We start from the raw sequence: 23,689 nt of genomic DNA on the forward strand, positions 1-23,689 counted from the left end.
GCCTAGGAACGGTGGGTTAACCTCTTAGAACTCTTGCTCTATACTGCCCCTGTTGGAGAAAGTGCATGCCCATAGTAAACTGAAAATATTTTTCCCCAAAATTGCTAATATATGCATATAAAAAAATATTATCGAATAGAAAACACTCTAAAGCTTCTAAAACCGTTTAAATTTTGTCTCTATGTAAAGCAGAACCCTCAGGGCATGCATTCTCCCAAATGCTCTCTTGTCATGGAAAAAGTTGGCCCAACTTTGACGTCATCTCACACGCACTTCCCAAACAGCTACCGCTCTGGGAACAGTCTGTACGTGTTCAGTGCGAAGCCTGCTTTCAATGGGGCTTCTCATTGTGAGAATCGCGCGCTTGCGCGCTCACGGGAGTTTGAGCGAGCCGAAACCTCTCGGCCAAGCGGGAAAAAAAGGTGACTGTTACGCGCGCTCTGGCCGGGTGATGTATTTTCTTCAGGATCGATTAAACGACGTGTGTGTTTCTGTTTGTCCTCAAGATTTCTGTGCACCTTTATAACATGTTAAAGCTTAATTATGAACATAGTTTGACAAGTTTACTCGACATATAATATGTAATTTCGACGTTTTGGTGCGCATCCACTTGAATTGTGCCTACATTTCGACCGAAATGTGGCTATTTTGAGAACCGAAAGAAGCAAGACTTGAAAACTAAACGCTGGTTTGGTAAGTGTAATCCCTTCCAGGTCTTTTGATGGAAGAACAGCAAAGGTAAGGGAATATTTATGTGGTAAATTTGGGTTTCTGTCGACTCCAAGATAGAGGAGCGATAATGCTAATTTTGGAGCGCCGACTCCTAGTATAGCCTAGTGAACGCAACCTGTAACGTTAAAAATAAATGTAACACAGCAATTGCATTTAGAAGAAGTGTATCTTCCTATACATATGTAAAACATGCATATTTAGTCAAAGTTTATAATGTGTATTCCTTGTTAGCTGACGTTATCTGCCGGATCTATCTGCATTTCTCCTGACATTTTAGTAGCATTTTTTGAACGATGCATCATTGTAAACAGAGATTTATGGATATATATTGCAGATTATTGAAAAAAAATGAATGTACTGTGTAACATGTTATATTACTGTCATCTGATGAAGATTTCAAAAGGTTAGTGAAATGATTTTTCTTTTAATCCTGCGTTTGTTGATTGCATATTTTTTCCTACTTGGCTATGCAAATGAGCTATGTCTGTGGTGGTGGTTTGACAAATATGTGCTATGTTTTCGCCGTAAAACATTTTAGAAATCTGACTTGCTGGGTAGATAAACAACTTGTTTATCTTTCATTTGAGCTATGTTACTTGTTAATGTGTGGAGGTTAAATATTTTTAGGAATATTTTTTCGCATTGTGCGTTATGCTAATGAGCTTGAGCCGTAGTCACGAACCCGGATCCGGTATTGGTAGACTATGAGGTTAACTGCCTTGTTCAGGGGCAGAACGACAGATTTTCACCCTGTCAGCTCGGGGGATCCAATCTTGCAACCTTACAGTTAACTAGTCCAACGCAATAACGACCTGCCTCTCTCGTTGTACTCCACAAGGAGACTGCCTGTTACGCGAATGCAGTAAGTTGCAAGCTAGCATTAAACTTATCATATAAAAAACAATCAGTCATAATCACTAGTTACCTACACATGGTTGATATTACTAGATATTATCTAGTGTGTCCTGCGTTGCATATAATCTGACTGAGCATACAAGTATCTAAGTATCTGACTGAGCGGTGGTAGGCAGAAGCAGGCGCGTAAACATTCATACAAACAGCACTTTAGTGCGTTTTTCCAGCAGCTCTTCGTTGTGCATCAAGCATTGCGCTGTTTATGACTTCAAGCCTATCAACTCCAGAGATGAGGCTGGTGTAACCGAAGTGAACTGGCTAGCTAGTTAGCGCACGCTAATAGCGTTTCAAACGTCACTCGCTCTGAACCTTCTAGTAGTTGTTCCCCTTGCTCTGCAACGCTGCTTTGATGGTGACTGTTGCGAGGGGAGGGACAGAAGCTATACTGTTACACTGGCAATACTAAAGTGCCTATAAGAACATCCAATAGTCAAAGGTTAATGAAATACAAATGGTATAGAGAGAGAGAGAGTCCTATAATTCCTATAATAACTACAACCTAAAACTTCTTACCTGGGAATATTGAAGACTCATGTTAAAAGGAACCACCAGCTTTCATATGTTCTCATGTTCTGAGCAAGGAACTGAAACGTTAGCTTTCTTACATGGCACATATTGCGCTTTTATTTTCTTCTCCAAGACTTAGTTTTTGCATTATTTAAACCAAATTGAACATGTTCCATTATTTACTTGAGGCTAAATTGATTTTATTGGTGGATTATATTAAGTTAAAATAAGTGTTCATTCAGTATTATTATTACAAATAAATTGAAAAAGAAATCTGCCGTTTTAATCGGTATTGGCTTTTTTGGTCCTCCAATAATCTGTATCGGCGTTGAAACATCATAATCGGTTGACCTCTAATCTAGAGTGTCTCCCCCTTTGAAGAGGGGGATGACCGCGCGTCTTTCCAATCTTTAGGGATCTGTGACAATACGAGTGAGAGGTTGAACAGGCTAGTAATAGGGGTTGCAACAATTTAGAGAGGGTCCAGATTGTCTAGCCCAGCTGATTTGTAGGGGTCCAGATTTTGCAGCTCTTTCAGAACATTAGCTATCTGGATTTGGGTGAAGGAGAAGTGTGGGAGGCTTGGGCAAGTTGCTGTGGGGGGTGCAGAGCTGTTGTCTGGGGTAGGGGCAGCCAGTTGGAAAGCATGGCCAGCCATAGAAAAATGCTTATTGAAATTCTCAATTATAGTGGATTTGTCGGTGATGACAGTGTTTCCTATCCTCAGTGCAGTGGGCAGCTGTGAGGATGTGCTCTTATTCTCCATGGACTTTAGTGTCCCAGAACGTTTTGGAGTTTGTGACAGGATGCACATTTTTGTTTGAAAAAAGCTAGCCTTTGCTTTCCTAACTGCCTGTGTATATTGGTTCCTGTCTTCTCTTAAAAATTGCATATCGCGGGGGCTATTCGATGCTAATGCAGTACGCAACAGGATGTTTTTGTTCTGGTCAAGTCTGGAGTGAACCAAGGGCTATAACTGTTCTTAGTTCAACATTTTTTTGAACGGGGCATGCTTTTTTAAGGTGGTGGGGAAAGCACTTTTAAAGAATAACCAGGCATCTTCTACTGATGGGATGAGGTCAATATCCTTCCAGGATACCCGGGCCACTTAGATCAGAAAGGCCTGCTCGCTGAAGTGTTTTAGGGAGCGTTTGACAGTGAGGAGGTGTGGTTGTTGCCCGCGGACCCATTACGGACGCAGGCAATGAAGCAGTGATCACTGAGATCCTGGTTGAATACAGCAGAGGTGTATTTAAAGGGCAAGTTTGTCAGGATGATATCTATGAACGTGCCCGTGTTTACAGATTTAGGATTGTACCTGGTAGGTTCCTTGATGATTTGATTGTAGGATGGCCGGGGTGTTCAGCATATCCCAGTTTAGGTCACCTAACAGTACAAACTCCGAAGATAAATGGGGGGCAATTATTTCACATATTGTGTTCAGGGCACAGCTGGGGGCTGAGGGGGGGCCTATAACAAGCGACAGCAGTGAGAGACTTATTTCTGGAAAGGTGGATTTTTATAAGTAGAATCTCGAACTGTTTGGGCACAGATCTGGATAGTCTGCAGAGTTCTGTCATGCTATCTCTGTAGTAGATTGCAACTCCACCCCTTTTGGCAGTTCTATCTTGTTGGAAAAATGTTGTAGTTTGGATGGAAATTTCTGAATTTTTGGTGGCCTTCCTAAGCCAGGATTCAGACGCTGCTAGGACATCAGGGTTGGTGGAGTGTGCTAAAGCAGTGAATAAAACAAACTTAGAGAGTAGGCTTCTGTTGTTAACATGCATGAAACCAAGGCTTTTACAGTTACAGAAGTCAACAAATGATGGCGCCTGGGGAATAGGAGTGGAACTGGGGGCTACAGGGCCTGGGTTAACCTCTACATCACCAGAGGAGAAGTAAGAAAAGTTTATGGCTGAAGGCTATAAGAACTGGTCGTCGAGTGCGTTGGGAACAGAGAATAAAAGGAACAGATTTCTTGGCGTGGTGGAATGCACCTTGTGCTAGGGACAGTAAAAGGCCACTCTAAAATGCACTGTTTTGCCACAGATGTCTCGTTTTGAGGGAGCGTTCAATTGGCATGCTGACTGCAGGAATGTCCACCAGAGCTGTTGCCAGATAATTTAATGTTCATTTCTGGGCGTGGTGGAATGTGATTGCTGAGACTCATATTGTGAATACCAATGGCTATTGTTGGACCTTTACCTTTTCAAAGTGTATAACTAATGACTCTAGAACAACAGGTTACAATGACATTATTCTAATGGTGTGGTTTCAGGTCACCAGGGCCATCAGTCAGAAGATCAAAGGCTTGCAGCACCAAGCCAAGGTTGTTCTGTGTTTGGGAAACACCGTCTTCGTAGATCCCATGGTAGGTTCTTCTACTACAACTACAGACAGCTGAATTTCAACAAATCTTCAACACAAACACTTAATCCTTGTGCGGCAAGTAGCCTAGCGGTTAAGAGCGTTAGGCCAGTAAACGAAAGGTTGCTGGTTCGAATCCTAGAGCCGACTAGGTGTAAAATCTGTCTGTGCAAGGCATTTAACCCTAATTGCTCCAGTAAATGGCTCTGGATAAGAGTGTCTGCAAAATTTCTAAAATGTAAAAATGTGCTTTGTTCTCAGGTGCGGATGACACGACTACCAGGCCTGAAGACCTTCATAAATGAATACAACGTCCACGCTGAGATCCTGAGCACGGGGATGGGCACCAGCAACCCTCAGCACCTGGACCTGTTGAATGAGCTCTGCCAGGGGGCTGGGCCTGGAGCCAGTGCTGGGGATGCCCCGCTCACCACGGTGTGAGTTCAGTCCTCTATGCCCATGGGCAACCAGGCTTTCGTGCACCATGGGACCTCCATAACACAAGACACTGTACACTGACATTCAACAGCATTCTCCACTTATAATACGGCACAATGTAATACAGCATGTTAAAATGGATGCTGCTACACCAGGGGCTGTGTGCAGATATGGGAGTTACGTCACATAGGACATGGCGGTCAATCCTACATTTTTTTAAATCCTCAGTACTTAATGAGAGCACTGCATTACCAATCTATTACGATTGTGTGTCGTGACTCGTCTGCTTGGTTTGTTTGTTTGTTAGGCCGGATGGCTCTGGGGTGACCTTGGAGGACAAGGTGCATGCTGCAGAGGAGGCCCTGGTCTACAGGATGAGGGCAGCTGTCGAGCGCTTACACTGTGGCCAAGAGGTTTCTGTAGACCAGCCCCAGACCCAAACGTCTGTGCTTCATGCCCAGACAGACTTGTCCCAGTGCCATATTAAGGCCTCAGCAGATCTGCACCAGATAGACCAGAAAGTATTTGCTCATGCACCCCAGCTTCGGATGAACGATGTCTTTATATACCCGTCCCAGCTCTCGCCCAAGCCACAGGAGGCCCCATTAGCAGCAGTTCCTGATCCGAGCGAGGCTCAACTACCAACACTCATGGACAGGACCCAGATACCTTCCCCTCTCCCAACACCTAGCGAAGCCCAGATATCTGCACCACTCTCATCAACTAGCGAGCCACAGTTACCTGCCCCAACAACTGAGCACAACGACCCCAAAATGGAGCAGTGGAGGAGCCTCATAGCTAACCTCCAAGGCGCCACACAAACACGGAGGTTGGTGTTCTTCATTTTCACTGGGAAACAGGGGCTTCTTCCTTGCTGCTGGCTTACTGTTCTTAGTATTGTTTTTCTTTGATGCAGTCGGTCAATAAAAATACATTTTCTGATGTTTGATTCTTTCACTATACAGTGCAGCTCTGCTCCCGACCCGTGATATCCCACTGGCCACAGACGTCAATTTAACGTCTATTACACATTGGTTCAACATAATTTCATTGACATGATGTGGAAAAAATGTTGATTTAGCTAGTCTTCTTAGGCTTACAACTGTGCTGAGTGCTCTAAATGGGATCCATGGCTAGTGTTGCATTGATCTCACTTCAACATGTGATGTTCACAAGACTTGTGTTGTCATGCAGGCATACAGCTCTACAAAGATTTACCCCCAAAGACTGGATTTCTGCAGTTCCCTGCCCCATTGAAAATGGTATGAAAAGTATTTTAGTTTGATAGTGATCAACAATGTACAAAAAGTACATTTACTGTATGTCTGTCTGAACCATGACATTCACTATTGGTGAAAACAGAAGTTGATAATGATCAACAAAGATGTATAAAGACTCAAATATTTTGAGTAGTCTAATATGCCATTCACCATTGTTGTACCTCATAAGGCTGGCTCTTCATACTACTCCAAGCATGTCACGTGTGCAACCAGAGGAAAACAACTCTAGACCACCTTTACTCCACACAGAGAGATGGATACAAAGCTCTCCCCCACCTTCCATTTGGCAAATCTGACTATAATTATATCCTCCTGCTTACAAGCAAAAACTAAAGCTGGAAGTACCAGTGACTCGCTCAATACGGAAGTGGTCAGATGACGCGGATGCTACGCTACAGGGCTGTTTTGTTTGCACAGACTGGAATATGTTCTGGGATTCATCCAATGGCATTGAGGAATTTTCCATCTCAGTTGTCGGCTTCATCAATAAGTGCATTTACGACGTCGTCCCCACAGTGACCGTGCGTACATATCCCAACCAGAAGCCATGGATTACAGGCAACATCCGCACCGAAAACTATTGTGGACTATAAAGGGAAACCCAGACGCGAGCTGCCCAATAACGTGAGCCAACCAAACGCGCTAAATGCCTTTTATGCTCGATTCGAGGCAAGCAACACTGAAGCATGCACGAGAGCACCAGCTGTTCTGGGTAATAACGCTCTCGGTAGCCTGTGAGCAAGACTTTTAGACAGGTCAACATTCACAAAGCCACGGAACCAGATGGATTACCAGGACGTGTACTCAAATCATGCACAGACCAACTGGCAAGTGTCTTCACTGACATTGTCAACCTCTTCCTGACTGACTCTGTAATAGCTACATGTTTCAAGCAGACCACCATAGTCCCTGTGCCCAAGGAAGCGAAGGTAACCTGCCAAAAATGATTACCACCCCGTAGCACTCACGTCGGTAGCCATGAAGTGCTTTTAAAGTCTGGTCATGGATTACATCAACAGCATCCTCCCGGATACCCTAGACCCACTCCAATTTGTATACCACCCCAACAGGTCCACAGATGAGGCAATCTCAATCCACACTGACCTTTCCCACTAGGACAAAAGGAACACCTATGTGAGAATGCTGTTCATTGACTACAGCTCAGTGTTCAACACCACAGTGCCCATGTAACAGTATAGCAGTATAGCTGTCCCTCTCCTCGCCCCTACCTGGACTTGAACCAGGGACCCTCTACACACATTGACAACAGCCACCCTCGACGCATCGTTACCCATCGCTCCACAAAAGCCGGGGCCCTTGCAGAGCAAGCGGAACAACTACTTCAAGGTCTCAGAGCGAGTGAAGTCACCGAAACACTATTAGCGCACACCCTGCTAACTAGCTAGCCATTTCACTCCGGTTACACCCACAAAGCTCATCACTAAACGAAGGACCCTGGAGCTAAACACCTCCCTCTGCAACTGGATCTTGGACTTCCTGACAGTCAGCCCCCAGGTGGTAAGGTTACAACGACACGTCTGCCATGCTGATCCTCAACACTGGGGCCCCTCAGGGGTGTGTACTTAGTCCCCTCCTGTACTCCCTGTTCACCCACAACTGGGTGGCCAAACGCAACTCCGACACCATCATTAAGTTTGCTGATGACTCAAGTGGTAGGCCTGATCACCGACAACGATGAGGCAGCCTATAGGGAGGAGGTCAGACAACCACCTCTCCCTCAGCATAACAACCTCTCCCTCAATGTGAGCAAGACAAAGGAACTGATCGTGGACTACAGGAAAAGGTGGGCCGAACAGGCCCCTATTAACATCAACGGGGCTGTAGTGGAGCAGGTCGGGAGTTTCAAGTTCCTTGGTGTCCACATCACCAACAATCTATCATGGTCCAAACACACCAATGCAGTCGTGAAGAGGGCACAACAAAACCTTTTCCCCATCAGGAGACTGAAAAATATGTCAAGGGTCCCCACATCTTCATAGTTCTACAGCTGCACCATCGAGTGCATCCTGACCGGTTGCATCACTACCTGGTATGGCAACTGCTCAGCATCTGACCGTAAGGCGCTACAGAAGGTAGTGCGGACGACCCAGTACATCACTGGGGCCAAGCTTCCTGCAATCCAGGACCTATATAATAGGTGTGTTAGAGGAAAGCCCATAACATTTTCAGAGACACCAGTTACCCAAGTCATAGACTGTTTTCTCTGCTACTGCACGACAAGCGGTACCAGAGCGCCAAGTCTAGGACCAAAAAGCTCCTGAACAGCTTCTACCCTTAAGCCATAAGACTGCTGAACAATTAATCAAATGGCCACCAGACTACTACATTCACCCCCCCCCCTCCATTTGTTGCAACCCGCTGTTTATTATCTATGCATTGTCACTTCACCCCTACCTACATGTACAAATTACCTCTAAGCTGTACCCCCGCACACTGACTCAGTACAGGTACCCTCTGTATATAGCCTCGTTATTGTGTTTTTATAAAAATAAATGTAAATATTTTCTTAACTCTTCTTGAACTGCACTGTTGGTTAAGGGCTTGTATAATTAAGCATTTCACGGGAAGGTCTACACTTGTTGTATTCGGCGCATGTGACAAAGTTTGATTTGTCTTATTCAGGTCATTTGATCGATGAGAAGCAAATCAACGGTGAGAAAGTCATCAGTGTTGTCAAGGTTGATGTGGATGCACCAAAAAGGTATTTGAGGTACACGTATCCCTTATATTTCTGAATAGTCAAATTAAGCTGATTTTCTATTTACGTATTGCGCATCAGTGTTGCATGGGGTCAATTCCATTTTTAAAATCTGTTTACTTAATAAATATATGAATTGACTGAACTGACTCTAATCCATCGCAGATTTACATTTAGTTAGTCTTTTTCAGTTTCCATCCACAGATCAAGTGGTTCCAGAGAGATGACACAGTCACACTGAACATAAAGCTCAGAGAACCAGTGGATCAGAGATGTGAATTCTTCCCTGACAGAGTGGTGTACAGGTCTGTCATGTGTCCTTTCAACCACCTGAACATAAATAAAAATAATCTTAAGTAGCTTGAGGCAAGTGCTGAGCTGTTAATGTTTATATTCTATGTATAAAAAAAACTTATTTTTTTAAAATAACTCCCCGTGCAAGGTAACATTGTGTGTGCAGGATGAAGTCAACATTGGGGCTGTAATTCCCTGCATCACAAATGAGAGATGCATTTAATTTGATATTACATCTCTAACTATTGCCTATAGTGCATGTGTGAATGACAGGCCTTATCGTGCTGACCTGGAGCTCCACAGTAACATCACTGCAGAGACGTCCTCCTGGGAGATGAAGTGCAATGAGCCAGTCATCCGGCTCGTCAAACAGGAGAGGGGAGACTGGAAGATGCTCCTCAAGCAAAAGGTAGTACTTTTCATTAAAGGGAAAAATATAGTATGTCTATCTCCTAACCTCCTTTGTACAGCTAGCAATACCTGTAGGTAAACATACTTTGGATATTTTGTCCTTTTGGCATTTGAGAACTAAAAAATACAAGACATGGCCTTCCAGATGAGGAGTTGTCAGAGTTTTGCTTACAGTAACAGAATGTTCTAGTGATGTCATGCCTCATTGTTTATTCATAATGAATATTGATTAAGGTGAATTGTGATGTCCTCAGAGTGCTTTTGTTAGTTTGGATTTCGACCGATTTGAGGAAGATGAAAAGAAGACTACAAATGGTAAGATTTTAGAATCATTTGCACTAAATTCCAGAAGCTAGAGTTATTTGTATTCAGTTATCGTGGGGAGAAGAAGTATTTTATACACTGCCGATTTTGCAGGTTTTCCTACTTACAAAGCATGTAGAGGTCTGTAATTTTTATCATAGGTACACTTCAACTGTGAGAGACAGAATCTAAAACAAAAATACAGAAAATCACATTGTATGATTTTTAAGTAATTAATTAGCATTTTATTGAATGACATAAGTATTTGATCACCTACCAACCAGTAAGAATTCCGGCTCTCACAGACCTGTTAGTTTTTCTTTAAGAATCCCTCCTGTTCTCCATTCATTACCTGTATTAACTGCACCTGTTTGAACTCGTTACCTGTATAAAAGACACCTGTCCACACACTCAATCAAACAGACTCCAACCTCTCCACAATGGCCAAGACCAGAGAGCTGTGTAAGGACATCAGGGATAAAATTGTAGACTTGCACAAGGCTGGGATGGGCTACAGGACACCAGGCAAGCAGCTTGGTGAGAAGGCAACAACTGTTGGTGCAATTATTAGAAAATGTTCAAGATGACGGTCAATCACCCTCGGTCTTGGGCTCCATGCAAGATCTCACCTTGTGGGGCATCAATGATCATGAGGAAGGTGAGGGATCAGCCCAGAACTACACGGCAGAACCTGGTCAATGACCTGAAGAGAGCTGGGACCACAGTCTCAAAGAAAATCATTAGAAACACACTACGCCGTCATGGATTAAAATCCTGCAGCGCACGCAAGGTCCCCCTGCTCAAGCCAGCAATTGTCCAGGCCCGTCTGAAGTTTGCCAATGACCATCTGGATGATCCAGAGGAGGAATGGGAGAAGGTCATGTGGTCTGCTGAGAATTTTTAAAAACTTTTTGGTCTAAACTACACTCGTCATGTTTGCGTACAGCCCAAAGAACACCATCCCAACCGTGAAGCATGGAGGTGGAAACAACATTAATTGGGGATGCTTTTATGCAAAGGGGACAGGACGACTGCACCTTATTGAGGGGAGGATGGATGGGGCTATGTGTCGTGAGATCTTGGCCAACAACCTCCTTCCCTCAGTAAGAGCATTGAAGATGGGTCGTGGCTGGGTCTTCCAGCATGACAATGACCCGAAACACACAGCCAGGGCAACTGAGTGGCTCCGTAAGAAGCATCTCAAGGTCCTGGAGTGGCCGAGCCAGTCTCCAGGCCTGAACCCAATAGAACATCTTTGGAGGGAGCTGAAAGTCCATATTGCTCAGCAACAGCCCCGAAACCTCAAGGATCTGGAGAAGGTCTGTATGGAGGAGTGGGCCAAAATCTCTGCTGCAGTGTGTACAAACCTGGTCAAGAACTACAGGAAATGTATGATCTCTGTAATTGCAAACAAAGTTTTCTGTACCAAATATTAAGTTCTGCTTTTCTGATGTATCAAATACTTATGTCATGCAATATAATGCAAATGAATTACTTAAAAATCATACAATGTGATTTTCTGGATTTTTGTTTTAGATTCCATTTTTCACAGTTGAAGTGTACCTATGATAAAAATTACAAACCTGTACATGCTTTGAAAGTAGGAAACACTGCTGATTTTGCAGGATATCAAATACTTGTTCTCCCCGCTGTAGCTACCGCCCCAAAACACTTTTTAAAATGTATTTATTTAACCTTTAACAAGTTTCACTCGCTTTCTATCATTGTATCAAGCCTCTTAAAATGACAAGGAGGCTCCAGTAAATGCTTTCATGCCCCCACGATATGCAACGTCTCAGGGAAGACCGGAACAAATGTACTCAGTCAGTTAGGAAAGCAAAGGCTAGCTTTTTCAAACAGAAATTTGCATCCTGTTGCACTTATTCCGAAAAGTTTTGTGACACTGTAAAGTCCATGGAGAATAAGAGCACCTCCTCCCAGCTGCCCACTGCACTGAGGATAGTAAACAGTGTCACCACCGATAAATCTACGATAATCAATAGTTTCAATAAGCATTTTTCTACGGCTGGCCATGCTTTCCACCTGGCTACCCCTACCCCGGCCAACAGCTCTTCACCCCCTGCAGCAGCTTCTCCTTCACACAAATCCAGACAGCTGATGTTTTGAAAGGGCTGAAAAATCTGGATCCCTACAAATCAGCTGGCCTACACAATCTGGACTCTCTCTTTATAAAATTATATGCCAAAATTGTTGCAACCCCTATTACTAGCTTGTTCAACCTCTCTATCGTATCGTCTGAGATCCCCAAAGTATTTTTATTTTAATTGTATTTTTATTTCACCTTTATTTAACCAGGTAGGCTAGTTGAGAACAAGTTCTCATTTGCAACTGCGACCTGGCCAAGATAAAGCATAGCAGTGTGAACAGACAACAACACAGAGTTACACATGGAGTAAACAATTAACAAGTCAATAACACAGTAGAGTCTATATACATAGTGTGCAAAAGGCATGAGGAGGTAGGTGAATAATTACAATTTTGCAGATTAACACTGGAGTGATAAATGATCAGATGGTCATGTACAGGTAGAGATATTGGTGTGCAAAAGAGCAGAAAAGTAAATAAATATAAACAGTATGGGGAAGAGGTAGGTAAAATTGGGTGGGCTATTTACCGATGGACTATGTACAGCTGCAGTGATCGGTTAGCTGCTCAGATGGCAGATGTTTGAAGTTGGTGAGGGAGATAAGTCTCCAACTTCAGCGATTTTTGCAATTCGTTCCAGTCACAGGCAGCAGAGAACTGGAACGAAAGGCGGCCATATGAGGTTTTGTCTTTAGGGATGATCAGTGAGATACACCTGCTGGAGCGCGTGCTACGGGTGGGTGTTGCCATCGTGACCAGTGAACCGAGATAAGGCAGAGCTTTACCTAGCATGGACTTGTAGATTACCTGGAGCCAGTGGGTCTGGCGACTAGAGCATACAGGTCGCAGTGGTGGGTGGTATAAGGTGCTTTAGTAACAAAACGGATGACACTGTGTAAGTCGCTCTGGATAAGAGCGTCTGCTAAATGACTTAAATGTAAATGTAAATGTGATAAACTGCATCCAGTTTGCTGAGTAGAGTGTTGGAAGCTATTTTGTAGATGACATCGCCGAAGTCGAGGATCGGTAGGATAGTCAGTTTTACTAGGGTAAGTTTGGCGGCGTGAGTGAAGGAGGCTTTGTTGCGGAATAGAAAGCCGACTCTAGATTGGAGATGTTTGATATGAGTCTGGAAGGAGAGTTTACAGTCTAGCCAGACACCTAGGTACTTATAGATGTCCACATATTCTAGGTCGGAACCATCCAGGGTGGTGATGCTAGTCGGGCGTGTGGGTGCAGGCAGCGAACGGTTGAAAAGCATGCATTTGGTTTTACTAGCGTTTAATTGCAGTTGGAGGCCACGGAGGGAGTGTTGTCTGGCATTGAAGCTCGTTTGGAGGTTAGATAGCACAGTGTCCAAGGACGGGCCGGAAGTATACAGAATGGTGTCGTCTGCGTAGAGGTGGTTCAGGGAATCGCCTGCAGCAAGCGCAACATCATTGATATACACAGAGAAAAGAGTCAGCCCGAGAATTGAACCCTGTGGCACCCCCATAGAGACGGCCAGAGGACCGGACAGCATGCCCTCTGATTTGACACACTGAACTCTGTCTGCAAAGTAGTTGGTGAACCAGGCAAGGCAGTCATCAGAAAAAATGAGGCTACTGAGTCTGCCGATAAGAATATGGTGATTGACAGAGTCGAAAGCCTTGGCAAGGTCGATGAAGACGGCTGCACAGTACTGTCTTTTATCTATGGCGGTTATGATATCGTTTAGTACCTTGAGCGTGGCTGAGGTGTACCCGTGACCGGCTCGGAAACCAGATTGCACAGCGGAGAAGGTACGGTGGGATTCGAGATGGTCAGTGACCTGTATGGAAAGCTGCCTCAGTCATCACCTTCTTCAAATAGACCCAAACTGTTATAGACCTATATCCATCCAGCCCTGCCTTTCTAAAATCTTCAGAAGCCAAGTTAACAAACAGATCACCGACCATTTAGAATCCCACCGTACCTTCTCCACTATGCAATCTGGTTTCTGAGCTGGTCATGGGTTCACCTCAGCCACACTCAAGGTCCTAAACGATATCATAACCGCCATCGATAAAAGACAGTGCTGTGCAGCCATCTTCATCGACCTGGCAAGGCTTTCGACCCTGTCAATCACCACATTCTTATCGGCAGACTCCATAGCCTTGGTTTCTCAAATGACTGCCTCGCCTGGCTCACCAAGTACTTCTCAGATAAAATTCAGTGTGTCAAATCGGAGGGCCTGTTGCCCGGACCTCTGGCAGTCTCTATGGGGGTGCCACAAGGTTCAATTTTCGGGCCGACTCTTTTCTCTGTGTATATAAATTATGTCGCTCTTGCTGCTGGTGATTCTCTGATCCACCTCTACGCAGACGAAACCATTCTGTTTACATCTGGCCCTTCTTTGGACACTGTTAACAAACCTCCAGATGAGCTTTGATGCCATACAACACTCCTTCCGTGGCCTCCAACTGCTTTTAAATGCATAAATAAAACTAAGTGCGTGCTCTTCAACCGATTGCTGCCCAACTAGCATCACTACTGGACGGTTTTGACTTAGAATATGTGGACAGCTTCAAATAACTACCGTAATTTCCGGACTATAAGCCGCTACTTTATTCCCATGCTTTGAACCTTGCGGTTTATACAATGACGCGGCTAATTTATGGAATTTTCCCGCTTTCACAAGATTCATGCCGCCAAAAAACTGAGCATGTCACATAATGTGACGTAAATCGAGCGCGCTCAAACTTCCCATCATTCTGATTACGGTAGTAATTTTGTCACCCTCATCATGGCAAAGACACGGAGAAATGCATATATGATGCAGCTTTTAAGTTGAAGTCGATCGATCTGGCTGTTGGAAAAGGAAATAGAGCTGCTGCATTTAAGGTGGCGCTCCTTGTTCAGTGGGAGGCTTGGATGACAAGTGGGGAGAAATCCTTCACTAAAACGGGCCACATGCGAAGAGCAACTTATGGTCAAGTCTGCCAGTGGGTCCTGACAGCGTGGAGCATTGTCAAAAAATCTACTATCATCAACGGGTTTCGAAAGGCTGGACTGCTGCGTGTTGAAGAGGGCAGCATGAGCTCAGCGGGGTATTTGCCTCCGGATGAAAGTGACGAGAGCGACAATGAAAACGATCCAACATCGGATCAAGCAATTCTGAGGCTATTCAACTCCGACACCGAAGGAGATGGCTTCAGTGGTTTCAGTGCACAGGAGGAGGAAGATAGTGACCAAAGACTTTCTTGGTAGGCCACTGTTTCATTTTTGTTACATTTACATTTACATTTAAGTCATTTAGCAGACGCTCTTATCCAGAGCGACTTACAAATTGTTACAAGCCGTGTTTCGTTTAAAGGCTGTGTAAAGTTCATTTGTTTCAATGTACCGGTAGGCACCTGCGGCTTACATATTTTTTAAATAATTCAGTGGGTGCGGTTTATATTCAGGTGTGCTTAATAGTCCAGCAATTACGGTAGGTGTCTGGTTAGACTGTAATCTCTCCTTCCAGACTCACATTAAGCATCTCCAATCCAAAATTAAATCTAGAATCGGCTTCCTATTTCGCAAACAAAGCCTCCACTCATGCTGCCAAAACATACACTCGTAAAACTGACTATTCTACCGATCCTTGATTTCGGCGATGTCATTTACAAAATAGTCTCCAACACTCTTCTCAGCAAACTGGAAGTAGTCTATCACAGTGCCATCTATTTTGTCACCAAAGCCCCATATACTACCCACCACTGTGACCTTTATGCTCTCGTTGGCTGGCCCTCACTACATATTCGTCGCCAAACCCACTTGCTCCAGGTCAACTATAAGTCTTTGCTAGGTAAAGCCTCACCTTATCTCAGCTCACTGGTCATAGCAACACCCACCCGTAGCACACGCTCCAGCAGGTGCAGTTGAAGTTTACATACACTTAGGTGGCAGTCATTAACTTGTTTTTCAACCACTGCACAAATTTCTTGTTAACAAAACATAGTTTTGGCAAGACGGTTAGGACATCTACTTTGTACATGACACAAGTTATTTTCCCAACAATTATTTACAGACAGATTATTTCACTTATAATTCACTGTATCATAATTCCAGTGGGTCAGAAGTTTACATACGCTAAGTTGACTGTGCCTTTTTAAAGAGCTTGGAAAATTCCAGAAAATAATGGCATTAGAAGCTTCTGATAGGCTAATTGACATAATTTGAGTCAATTGGAGGTGTGGATGTATTTCAAGGCCTACCTTCAAACTCAGTGCCTCTTTTGCTTGCCTTTTTGCTCCTCTTTGACCTCAGAAAATAAATTGTAGACCTCCACAAGTCTTGCTCATCCTTGGGAGCAATTTCCAAACACTTGAACGTACCATGTTCATCTGTACAAACCAATAGCACGGAAGTATAAACACCATGAGACCACGCAGCCGTCATACTGCTCAGGAATGAGACTCGTTCTGTCTCCTAGAGATGAATGTTCCTCTGGTGCGAAAAGTGCAAATCAATCCCAGAACAACAAAATTACCTTGTGATTACCTTGTGAAGATGCTGGAGGAAACCGGTACAACAATATCTGTATCCACAGTCCTTTATCAACATAACCTGAAAGGCCACTCAGCACGGGAGAAGCCCCTGCTCCAAAACCGCCATAAAATGTGCCAGACAACGGTTTGCAACTCCACATGGGTACAAAGATTGTACTTTTTAGAGAAATGTCCTCTGGTCTGATGAAACAAAAAATAGAACTGTTTGGTCATAATGACCATTGTTATGTTAGGAGGAAAAAGGGGAGGCTTGCAAGCTGAAGAACACCATCCCAACCGTGAAGCACGGGGGTGGCAGCATCTTGTTGTGGGGGTGCTTTGCTGCAGGAGGGACTGGTGCACTTCACAAAATAGATGGCATCATGAGGTTGGAAAATTATGTGGATATATTGAAGCAACATCTCAAGACATAAGTCAGGAAGTTAATGCTTGGTCGCAAATGAATCTTCCAAATGGACAATGACCCCAAGCATCCTTCCAAAGTTGTGGCAAAATGGCTTAAGGACAACAAAGTCAAGGTATTGGAGTGGCCATCACAAAGCCCTGACCTCAATCATGTAGAACATTTGTGGGCAGAACTGTAAAGGTGTGTGCGAGCAAGGAGGCCTACAAACCTGACTCAGTTACACCAGCTCTGTCAGGAGGAATGGGCGACAAAATTCACCCAACTTATTGTGGGAAGCTTGTGGAAGGCTACCCGAAACGTTTGACCCATGTTAAGCAATTTTAAAGGCATTGCTACCAAGTACTAGTTGAGTGTATGTAAACTTCTGACCCACTGGGAATGTGATGTAAGAAATAAAAGTTTAAATAAATCCTTCTCTCTGCTATTATTCAGACATTTCACATTCTTAAAATAAAGTGGTGATCCTAAGACAGGGAATTTTTACTAAGATTAAATGTCAGGAATTGTGAAACTGAGTTTAAATGTATTTGGCTAAAGGTTATGGTATCTTCCGATTTAAATGTATATTTCACTGGTCATCCCCAAAGTCAACACTTCCTTTGGCCGCCTTTCCTTCCAGTTCTCTGCTGCCAATGACTGGAATGAATTGCAACAATCACTGATGCTGGAGTCTTATATCTCCCTCTCTAACTTTAAGCAACAGCTGTCAGAGCAGTTTGGTTGTGTACAGGTAATCTGTAAATAGCACACCCAACTTCCTCATCTACATATTATTACTTACCCTCTTGCTATTTTGCAACCCAAAATCTCTACTTTGACATCATCATCTGCACATCTATTTCTCAAGTGTTAAAGCTAAATTGTAATTGTTTCGCCTCTATGGCCTATTGCCTTACCTCCCTACTCTTCTACATTTGCACACACTGTACATAGATTTAGCTGTTTTTCTATTATTAACTATACATTTGTTTGTGTTGCTCTGTTGTTTTTGTCGCTTTGCTTTATCTTGGCCAGGTCGCAGTTTTAAATGGGGACTTGTTCCTGGTTAAATAAAGGTGAAATAAAAATGTGCCATAGAGAGAACAAAATAGTCTACATTTTCAAAGTAGGTGGACACGTCAAACATCGCATTCCAAACTCATGGGCATTAATATGGAGTTGGTCCCCCCCTTTGCTGCTATAACAAACAGCCTCCACTTTTCTGGGAAGGCTTTCCACTAGATGTTGGAACATTGCTCCAGGGACTTGCTTCCATTCAGCCACAAGAGCATAGGTGAGGTCAGGCACTGATGTTGGGCGATTAGTCCTGGCTCGCAGTCAGCGTTCCAATTAATCTCAAAGGTGTTCAATGGTGTTGAGGTCAGGGCTTTGTGCTGGCCAGTTAAGTTCTTCCACACCTATCTCGACAAACCATTTTTGTATTGACCTCGGTTTGTGCATTTGGGCATTGTAATGCTTAAACAGGAAAGAGCCTTCCCCAAACTGTTGCCAAAGAATTGTCTAGAATGTCATTGTATGCTGTAGCGTTAAGATTTCCCTTCACTGGAACTAAGGGACTTTGCTCGATCCATGAAAAACATCCCCGGCACGAAATTTGTCACTGATTAATAACATTATCCCTTGTATTTCAAGATTGAAAAATGTAATAACATAATGTCATGGACCGAGCTAGCCATTAACGTCACTTAACGCTCAAAGACAGATTCAATGGCATAGTGTTTGACTGAATGATTAGCGAATAAATATTTGAGAAATTATGAATAATTAGAATGTTTTTACCTGATAATAGTCTACTAATGATATTATAACTTCAAATACAGAGCTAGAAACGTTAAGTAGCCTACGTTAACTTAGCTGACCTTCAATAGAGGGAATTCACAAGAGTTCTCTGACATTTTTACAACTCATTCAAACTCTGAAAATAAATACATGGGCAAATGTTACCAACCATGATGATGATGATGATAATAGGCCGCAGCTCAATTGTTAAATTACACTTTCCATCCTTACCTTGGAAGGTCACTGTCTCTGCTCTGATCGCCTGTGAGTGAGAGAACTCTAGCTAGCCAATGGAAGCGTAGTAGAACGCCCCTCTGATTAACGGGGCGTGGTTTAGGATTAACTCTGTTGGGGTAGAAGAAAGACGCCATTTGGGCAGGTAGCGTTCTCCTGGCATATGCTGTAGCGTTGACTTCCCTTCACTGGATGTAAGGTGCCTAGTCTGGACCATGAAAAACCGGCCAGGTTTACACCACTCCTGCCGATGCTTGGCATTGCACATGGGGATCTTAGGCTTGTGTGTACGGCTGCTCGGCCATGGAAACCCATATCAGGAAACTCCCGATGAACAGGGCTTGTGCTGACGTTGCTTCCAGTGGCAGTTTGGAACTCAGTAGTAAGTGTTGCAACCAAGGACAGACAATTTTTACGCGCTTCAGCACTCAGTGGTCCTGTTCTGTGGGCTTGTGTAGCCTCCCAATTCACAGCTGAGCCGTTGTTGCTCCTAGATGTTTCCACTTCACAATAACTGTGGTTACAGTTGACTGGGGAAGCTCTAGCAAGGTAGAAATTTGATGAACTGACTTGTTGGAAAGGTGGCATCCTATGACGGTGCCATGGTGAAAGTCACTTAGTTCTTCAGTAAGGCCATTCTACTGCCAATGCTTGACTATAGCGATTGCATGGCTGTGTGCTCAATTGTATACACCTGTCAGCAACGGTGTGGCTGAAATATCCAAATTCACTCATTTGAAGGGGTGTCCACATACTTTTGCATATACAGTGTAGTTCTGACTGACCACCTTGTTCTGTTGCTGGTGTTCCCCAGGTCTCTGCTTTGTGGGGCACACTGGGGAGGAAGGCTGCTACGTGAGCTCAGACAGTAGCAGTGACTGACTGCAGACAGACGGCCCTCATCGATCCTCTCTCCAATCATCAACTGAGAAGAATCTAGTGCCAATCCCCCCAAAATACATATATTCAGCCAGTTAATTATTTTACACTTTTCGTTCATGTCTGCTTGAAGGACACATCTCTTTGGCTATTTTAGCACATTTCATATGACAATTCCATGTTTTCAGGTTTATTGTTTAAAGATTTTTTGATGTTATGCTATCAGACTCAACACAAGTGAATTTAGAATAATGATGGAGTATTCAAATCTGTTACGACAATAGTACATCAAAGTACTTACTACTTAGGAATTGACAAACTAGCAGATACCCATGACGTCCAGTCATTGTGTTAACGCTAGTTAGAATTGGCTTGCGAAACACCCTTTTAACTTCCTTCATACTGGACACAAATATAACAATGATATCCTCCAGTTCATATGACTCTGGGGAAGTAGATAAAGGGCCTCATTGCCAAAATCCTGAAGTAAAAAAAAAAAAAGTATGTTAAAAAGCAGCTTTCCTGTGTTAGAATGATGTGGGCGTACCTCAACAACAGAATGGTGTGGGCGTTTACCCGTCATAAAACATATTCAAGCAAGTAGACTGCTGATTGGCCAGCTCATCATCCTCTATGAAGAAATGGAAGGCATTTCTGAAACTGTCTGAAGTGTCCCCCCCTCCAATTTATGCTTTGGCCACATGAGTATAGGATGAGTTAACAAAATTATTTGGGTAAGAGTTAACTGAACTTTTGACTGGACAATTACAATAAGCATTTTCACACAGTTGTTAGCTAAAACGCAAATCAGTTTTATTATAGGTTTAAGTTACGTTCAATTTCAAGAAAAAAACAAAAATTTGTGAACCAGTCCTTGTTTTCAAGCATGTGTCTACTTGACATAAATGTACAAATCGAAAGCTACATTCTGGGATTCGAAAAACTGCTGCCATGTCACTTGTTTTGGCATACAGCTGAGGGATGGGGCTAGTAAAATGTAACCCCTCAAATTCATAGACTGCGTTCAAGGTGCAAGGACTAACAGTATATATGCCATTTACCAGACGCTTTTCTCCACAGTGACGTAGTCATGCATGCTTCGTGCGTCATTATTTTACATATGAGTGGTCCTAGGAATTGAACCAACTATCCTGGTGTTGTAAGAGACATGCTCTACCAACTGAGAGGACCAGTCCATGACATCCAAGCTATACATTGTTTGTTTACATTATTGTCATTTGTAATGTATGCACACATGACTGTAAGTCGCTTTGGATAAAAGCGTCTGCTAAATGGCATATATTATTATTATTATTATTATTAAACAATGGTGTAATAAAACCAAATATTTTGGGTTATGATAAAGACCGATGGTTGTGCTTTGCTCATGAGGCGTTTAAAGCTCCATTATGGAACTTCAGTTTTTTTTCAAGAACCTTAATGACCATTAATCAACTTTCAGATGAACGTTCTTCCAGACTACCTGCATTTTTGCTGTGATTTTTCAATTAAAGTGCAATGGTTTTGGAATAGTTGCAATAGTTGTAAACTAATATAAATGATTTTACTTTCAATACATGGACGAATTCGGTATGACCCAAATCCCGCCAGAAGAACCGAAAGATTAACTTCGGCCTTAATAAAGCCTTCAAAATAAAAGTTAACAAAACAACAGCTACACTATCAGTAGTCTTCTATGCTAGAAATGAACCTTTCAGCAGTACAATGAAGTTCCAAGCTAAATATGAAAACACCCATACGAAGTGTGGAGTGGGTTGTGTAGTAAAAACATGTAAACACTTGGAATTGTAACTATTCCCCAGTTGCTGTAAATGAGAATGTGTTCTCAGTCAACTTACCTGGTAAAATAATGGATTTTTTTTTTTTATTTTTTTTTTTGGGGGGGGTCCATTCTTGTCTGCAAATCATCTCAAGCTCTGTGAGATTGGATGGGGAGCGTCGCTGCACAGCTATTTTCAGGTCTCTCCAGAGATGTTAGATTGTGTTCAAGTCCAGGCTCTGGCTGGGCAACTCAAGGACATTCAGACTTCTCCCAAAGCCACTCCTGCGTTGTCTTGGCTGTGTGCTTAGGGTCATTGTCCTGTTGAAAGGTGAACCTTCGCCCCAGTCTGAAGTCCTCAGTGCTCCGGAGCAGGTTTTCATCAAGGATCTCTCTGTACTTTGCTCCGTTCCTCTATCCCTCGATCCTGACTAGTCTCTGCCGCTGAAAAACATCCCCACAGTATGATGAAGCCACCACCATGCTTCACCGTAGGGTTGGTGCCAGGTTTCCTCCAGACGTGATGCTTGGCATTCAGGCCAAAGAGTTCAATCTTAGTTTCATCAGACCAGAGAATCTTGTTTCTCACGGTCTGAGAGTCTTTAGGTGCCTTTTGGTAAACTCCAAACGGGCTGTCATGTGCCTTTTTATCTGAGTGGCTGAAGAAAAAAAATATTTAAAAAAAGGTCATACAATTTTAGAATAAGGCTGTAACGTAACAAAATGTGGAAAAAGTCAAGGGGTCTGAATACTTTCTGAATGCTCTGTAATTGTGCATTAAAATAAATTGGTCTGCCTGTATAAACGCAGCCATTGTAGATTAATTTCACCCAAGCATGTAGATTGACCATTTTAAAGGGTTAGTTCATCCAATCTGCAGTTGCTGCATCCATTTTTGGATTTAAATATATGTACCCATTGATTCTTGAAGAATATAACTTATAAATCCCTTATGAGCTTAGTTCAACTGTTGTACCCCATCAGAACCCAAAATATAAGCTTGTTTTCCTCCAATGTTTGTTCACAAAGTAAATGTAAACATTTGTATAACCTCAAAACATGGTTAAAATATCATTTTAATATCATGGCTGGTCAGTCCTTGCATCAATAGCTCTATGAATTTGAGTGGTTGCATTTTTCCATGCCCATTCCTCAGCTTTTTACCAAAACTGGTGAGGCTTACATTTTGTTTCAACTGCTGATTACAGCTTTAAAAGATGGTTCTATTAGTGTTTTTGCCATAGTTTGATTCCTCTCAAGGTTTCTTCCATCTGGGTGTTTTTCCTTGCCTCTGTGCTTCTGCTTGTTCTTTGGAGGATTAGACTGTGTCACTGTGAAGCACTTGTTGTAAAAAGTGCTTTCATTTTAGCATTTGTGGCACAAATCCCCTGCAAGTCATGGTACCTAAATTAGCATTTTTAGTGCATCAGGTCAAAATCATCTAAGTAAATTAGTTGAGCTGCGCAATCAATGTTTTATAATTTAGGATGATTTGGACATAATGTGCCATAAAAAAATGCTAATATAAGTACTATGACTTGAATGGGATTTGTGCCGCAAATGCTAAACTATATAGAAATATTTAAAGAAGGTCATACCAAGGATCATTTTGCAATTTGATTTAGAATTTTAAGAGCCCTTGAAGTATAAAAAAAAAAAATACATGAAAAAATGATTTATTTGGCTTTGCTGCTATTAGCCCATACCAACAAATTGAATAACAGGTCAACTACATGGAACAATGGATATCCCCCCCAAAAAAATCTAAAGGAAGTTTGTTCAGAAGTGTCTGTCCTATATCTGAGAGCTACAGTATAAGAAAGATCAGGAAACATTTTTATTTGTCCATGTATTTAACCCCTTATTTCTGGCACTAAACTGTTAACATAGTCGTGGCCAAAAGTTTTGAATGACACATTAATTTTCACAAAGTTTGATGCTTCAGTGTCTTTAGATATTTTTGTCAGATGTTACTATGAAGTATAATTACAAGCATTTCATAAGTGTCAAAGGCTTTTATTGACA

At 42.8% G+C, this 23,689-nt stretch overlaps 1 protein-coding gene across 2 annotated transcripts in view; it reads left to right on the top strand.

Moving 5' to 3' along the window:
• Positions 1-21,765, top strand: part of tdrd12 (tudor domain containing 12) — a 42,163-nt gene extending 20,398 nt beyond the window's left edge. The window contains exons 27-35 of one of the 2 annotated variants that reach the window (XM_035790013.2): positions 4,433-4,525; positions 4,783-4,958; positions 5,267-5,788; positions 6,154-6,221; positions 8,883-8,970; positions 9,150-9,263; positions 9,508-9,661; positions 9,918-9,978; positions 19,820-21,765. In XM_035790013.2, the coding sequence (XP_035645906.1) occupies positions 4,433-4,525; positions 4,783-4,958; positions 5,267-5,788; positions 6,154-6,221; positions 8,883-8,970; positions 9,150-9,263; positions 9,508-9,661; positions 9,918-9,978; positions 19,820-19,887 (1,344 nt within the window). In that variant the 3' untranslated portion in view covers positions 19,888-21,765. The remainder of the gene's footprint in view (positions 1-4,432; positions 4,526-4,782; positions 4,959-5,266; positions 5,789-6,153; positions 6,222-8,882; positions 8,971-9,149; positions 9,264-9,507; positions 9,662-9,917; positions 9,979-19,819) is intronic. The other variant, XM_035790014.2, reaches the window with a different exon arrangement.
• The last annotated feature ends 1,924 nt before the right edge of the window (positions 21,766-23,689 follow it).

Source organism: Oncorhynchus keta, chromosome 17 (genome assembly GCF_023373465.1).
Source record: "Oncorhynchus keta strain PuntledgeMale-10-30-2019 chromosome 17, Oket_V2, whole genome shotgun sequence".
Classification (NCBI taxonomy): Eukaryota; Metazoa; Chordata; class Actinopteri; order Salmoniformes; family Salmonidae; genus Oncorhynchus; species Oncorhynchus keta.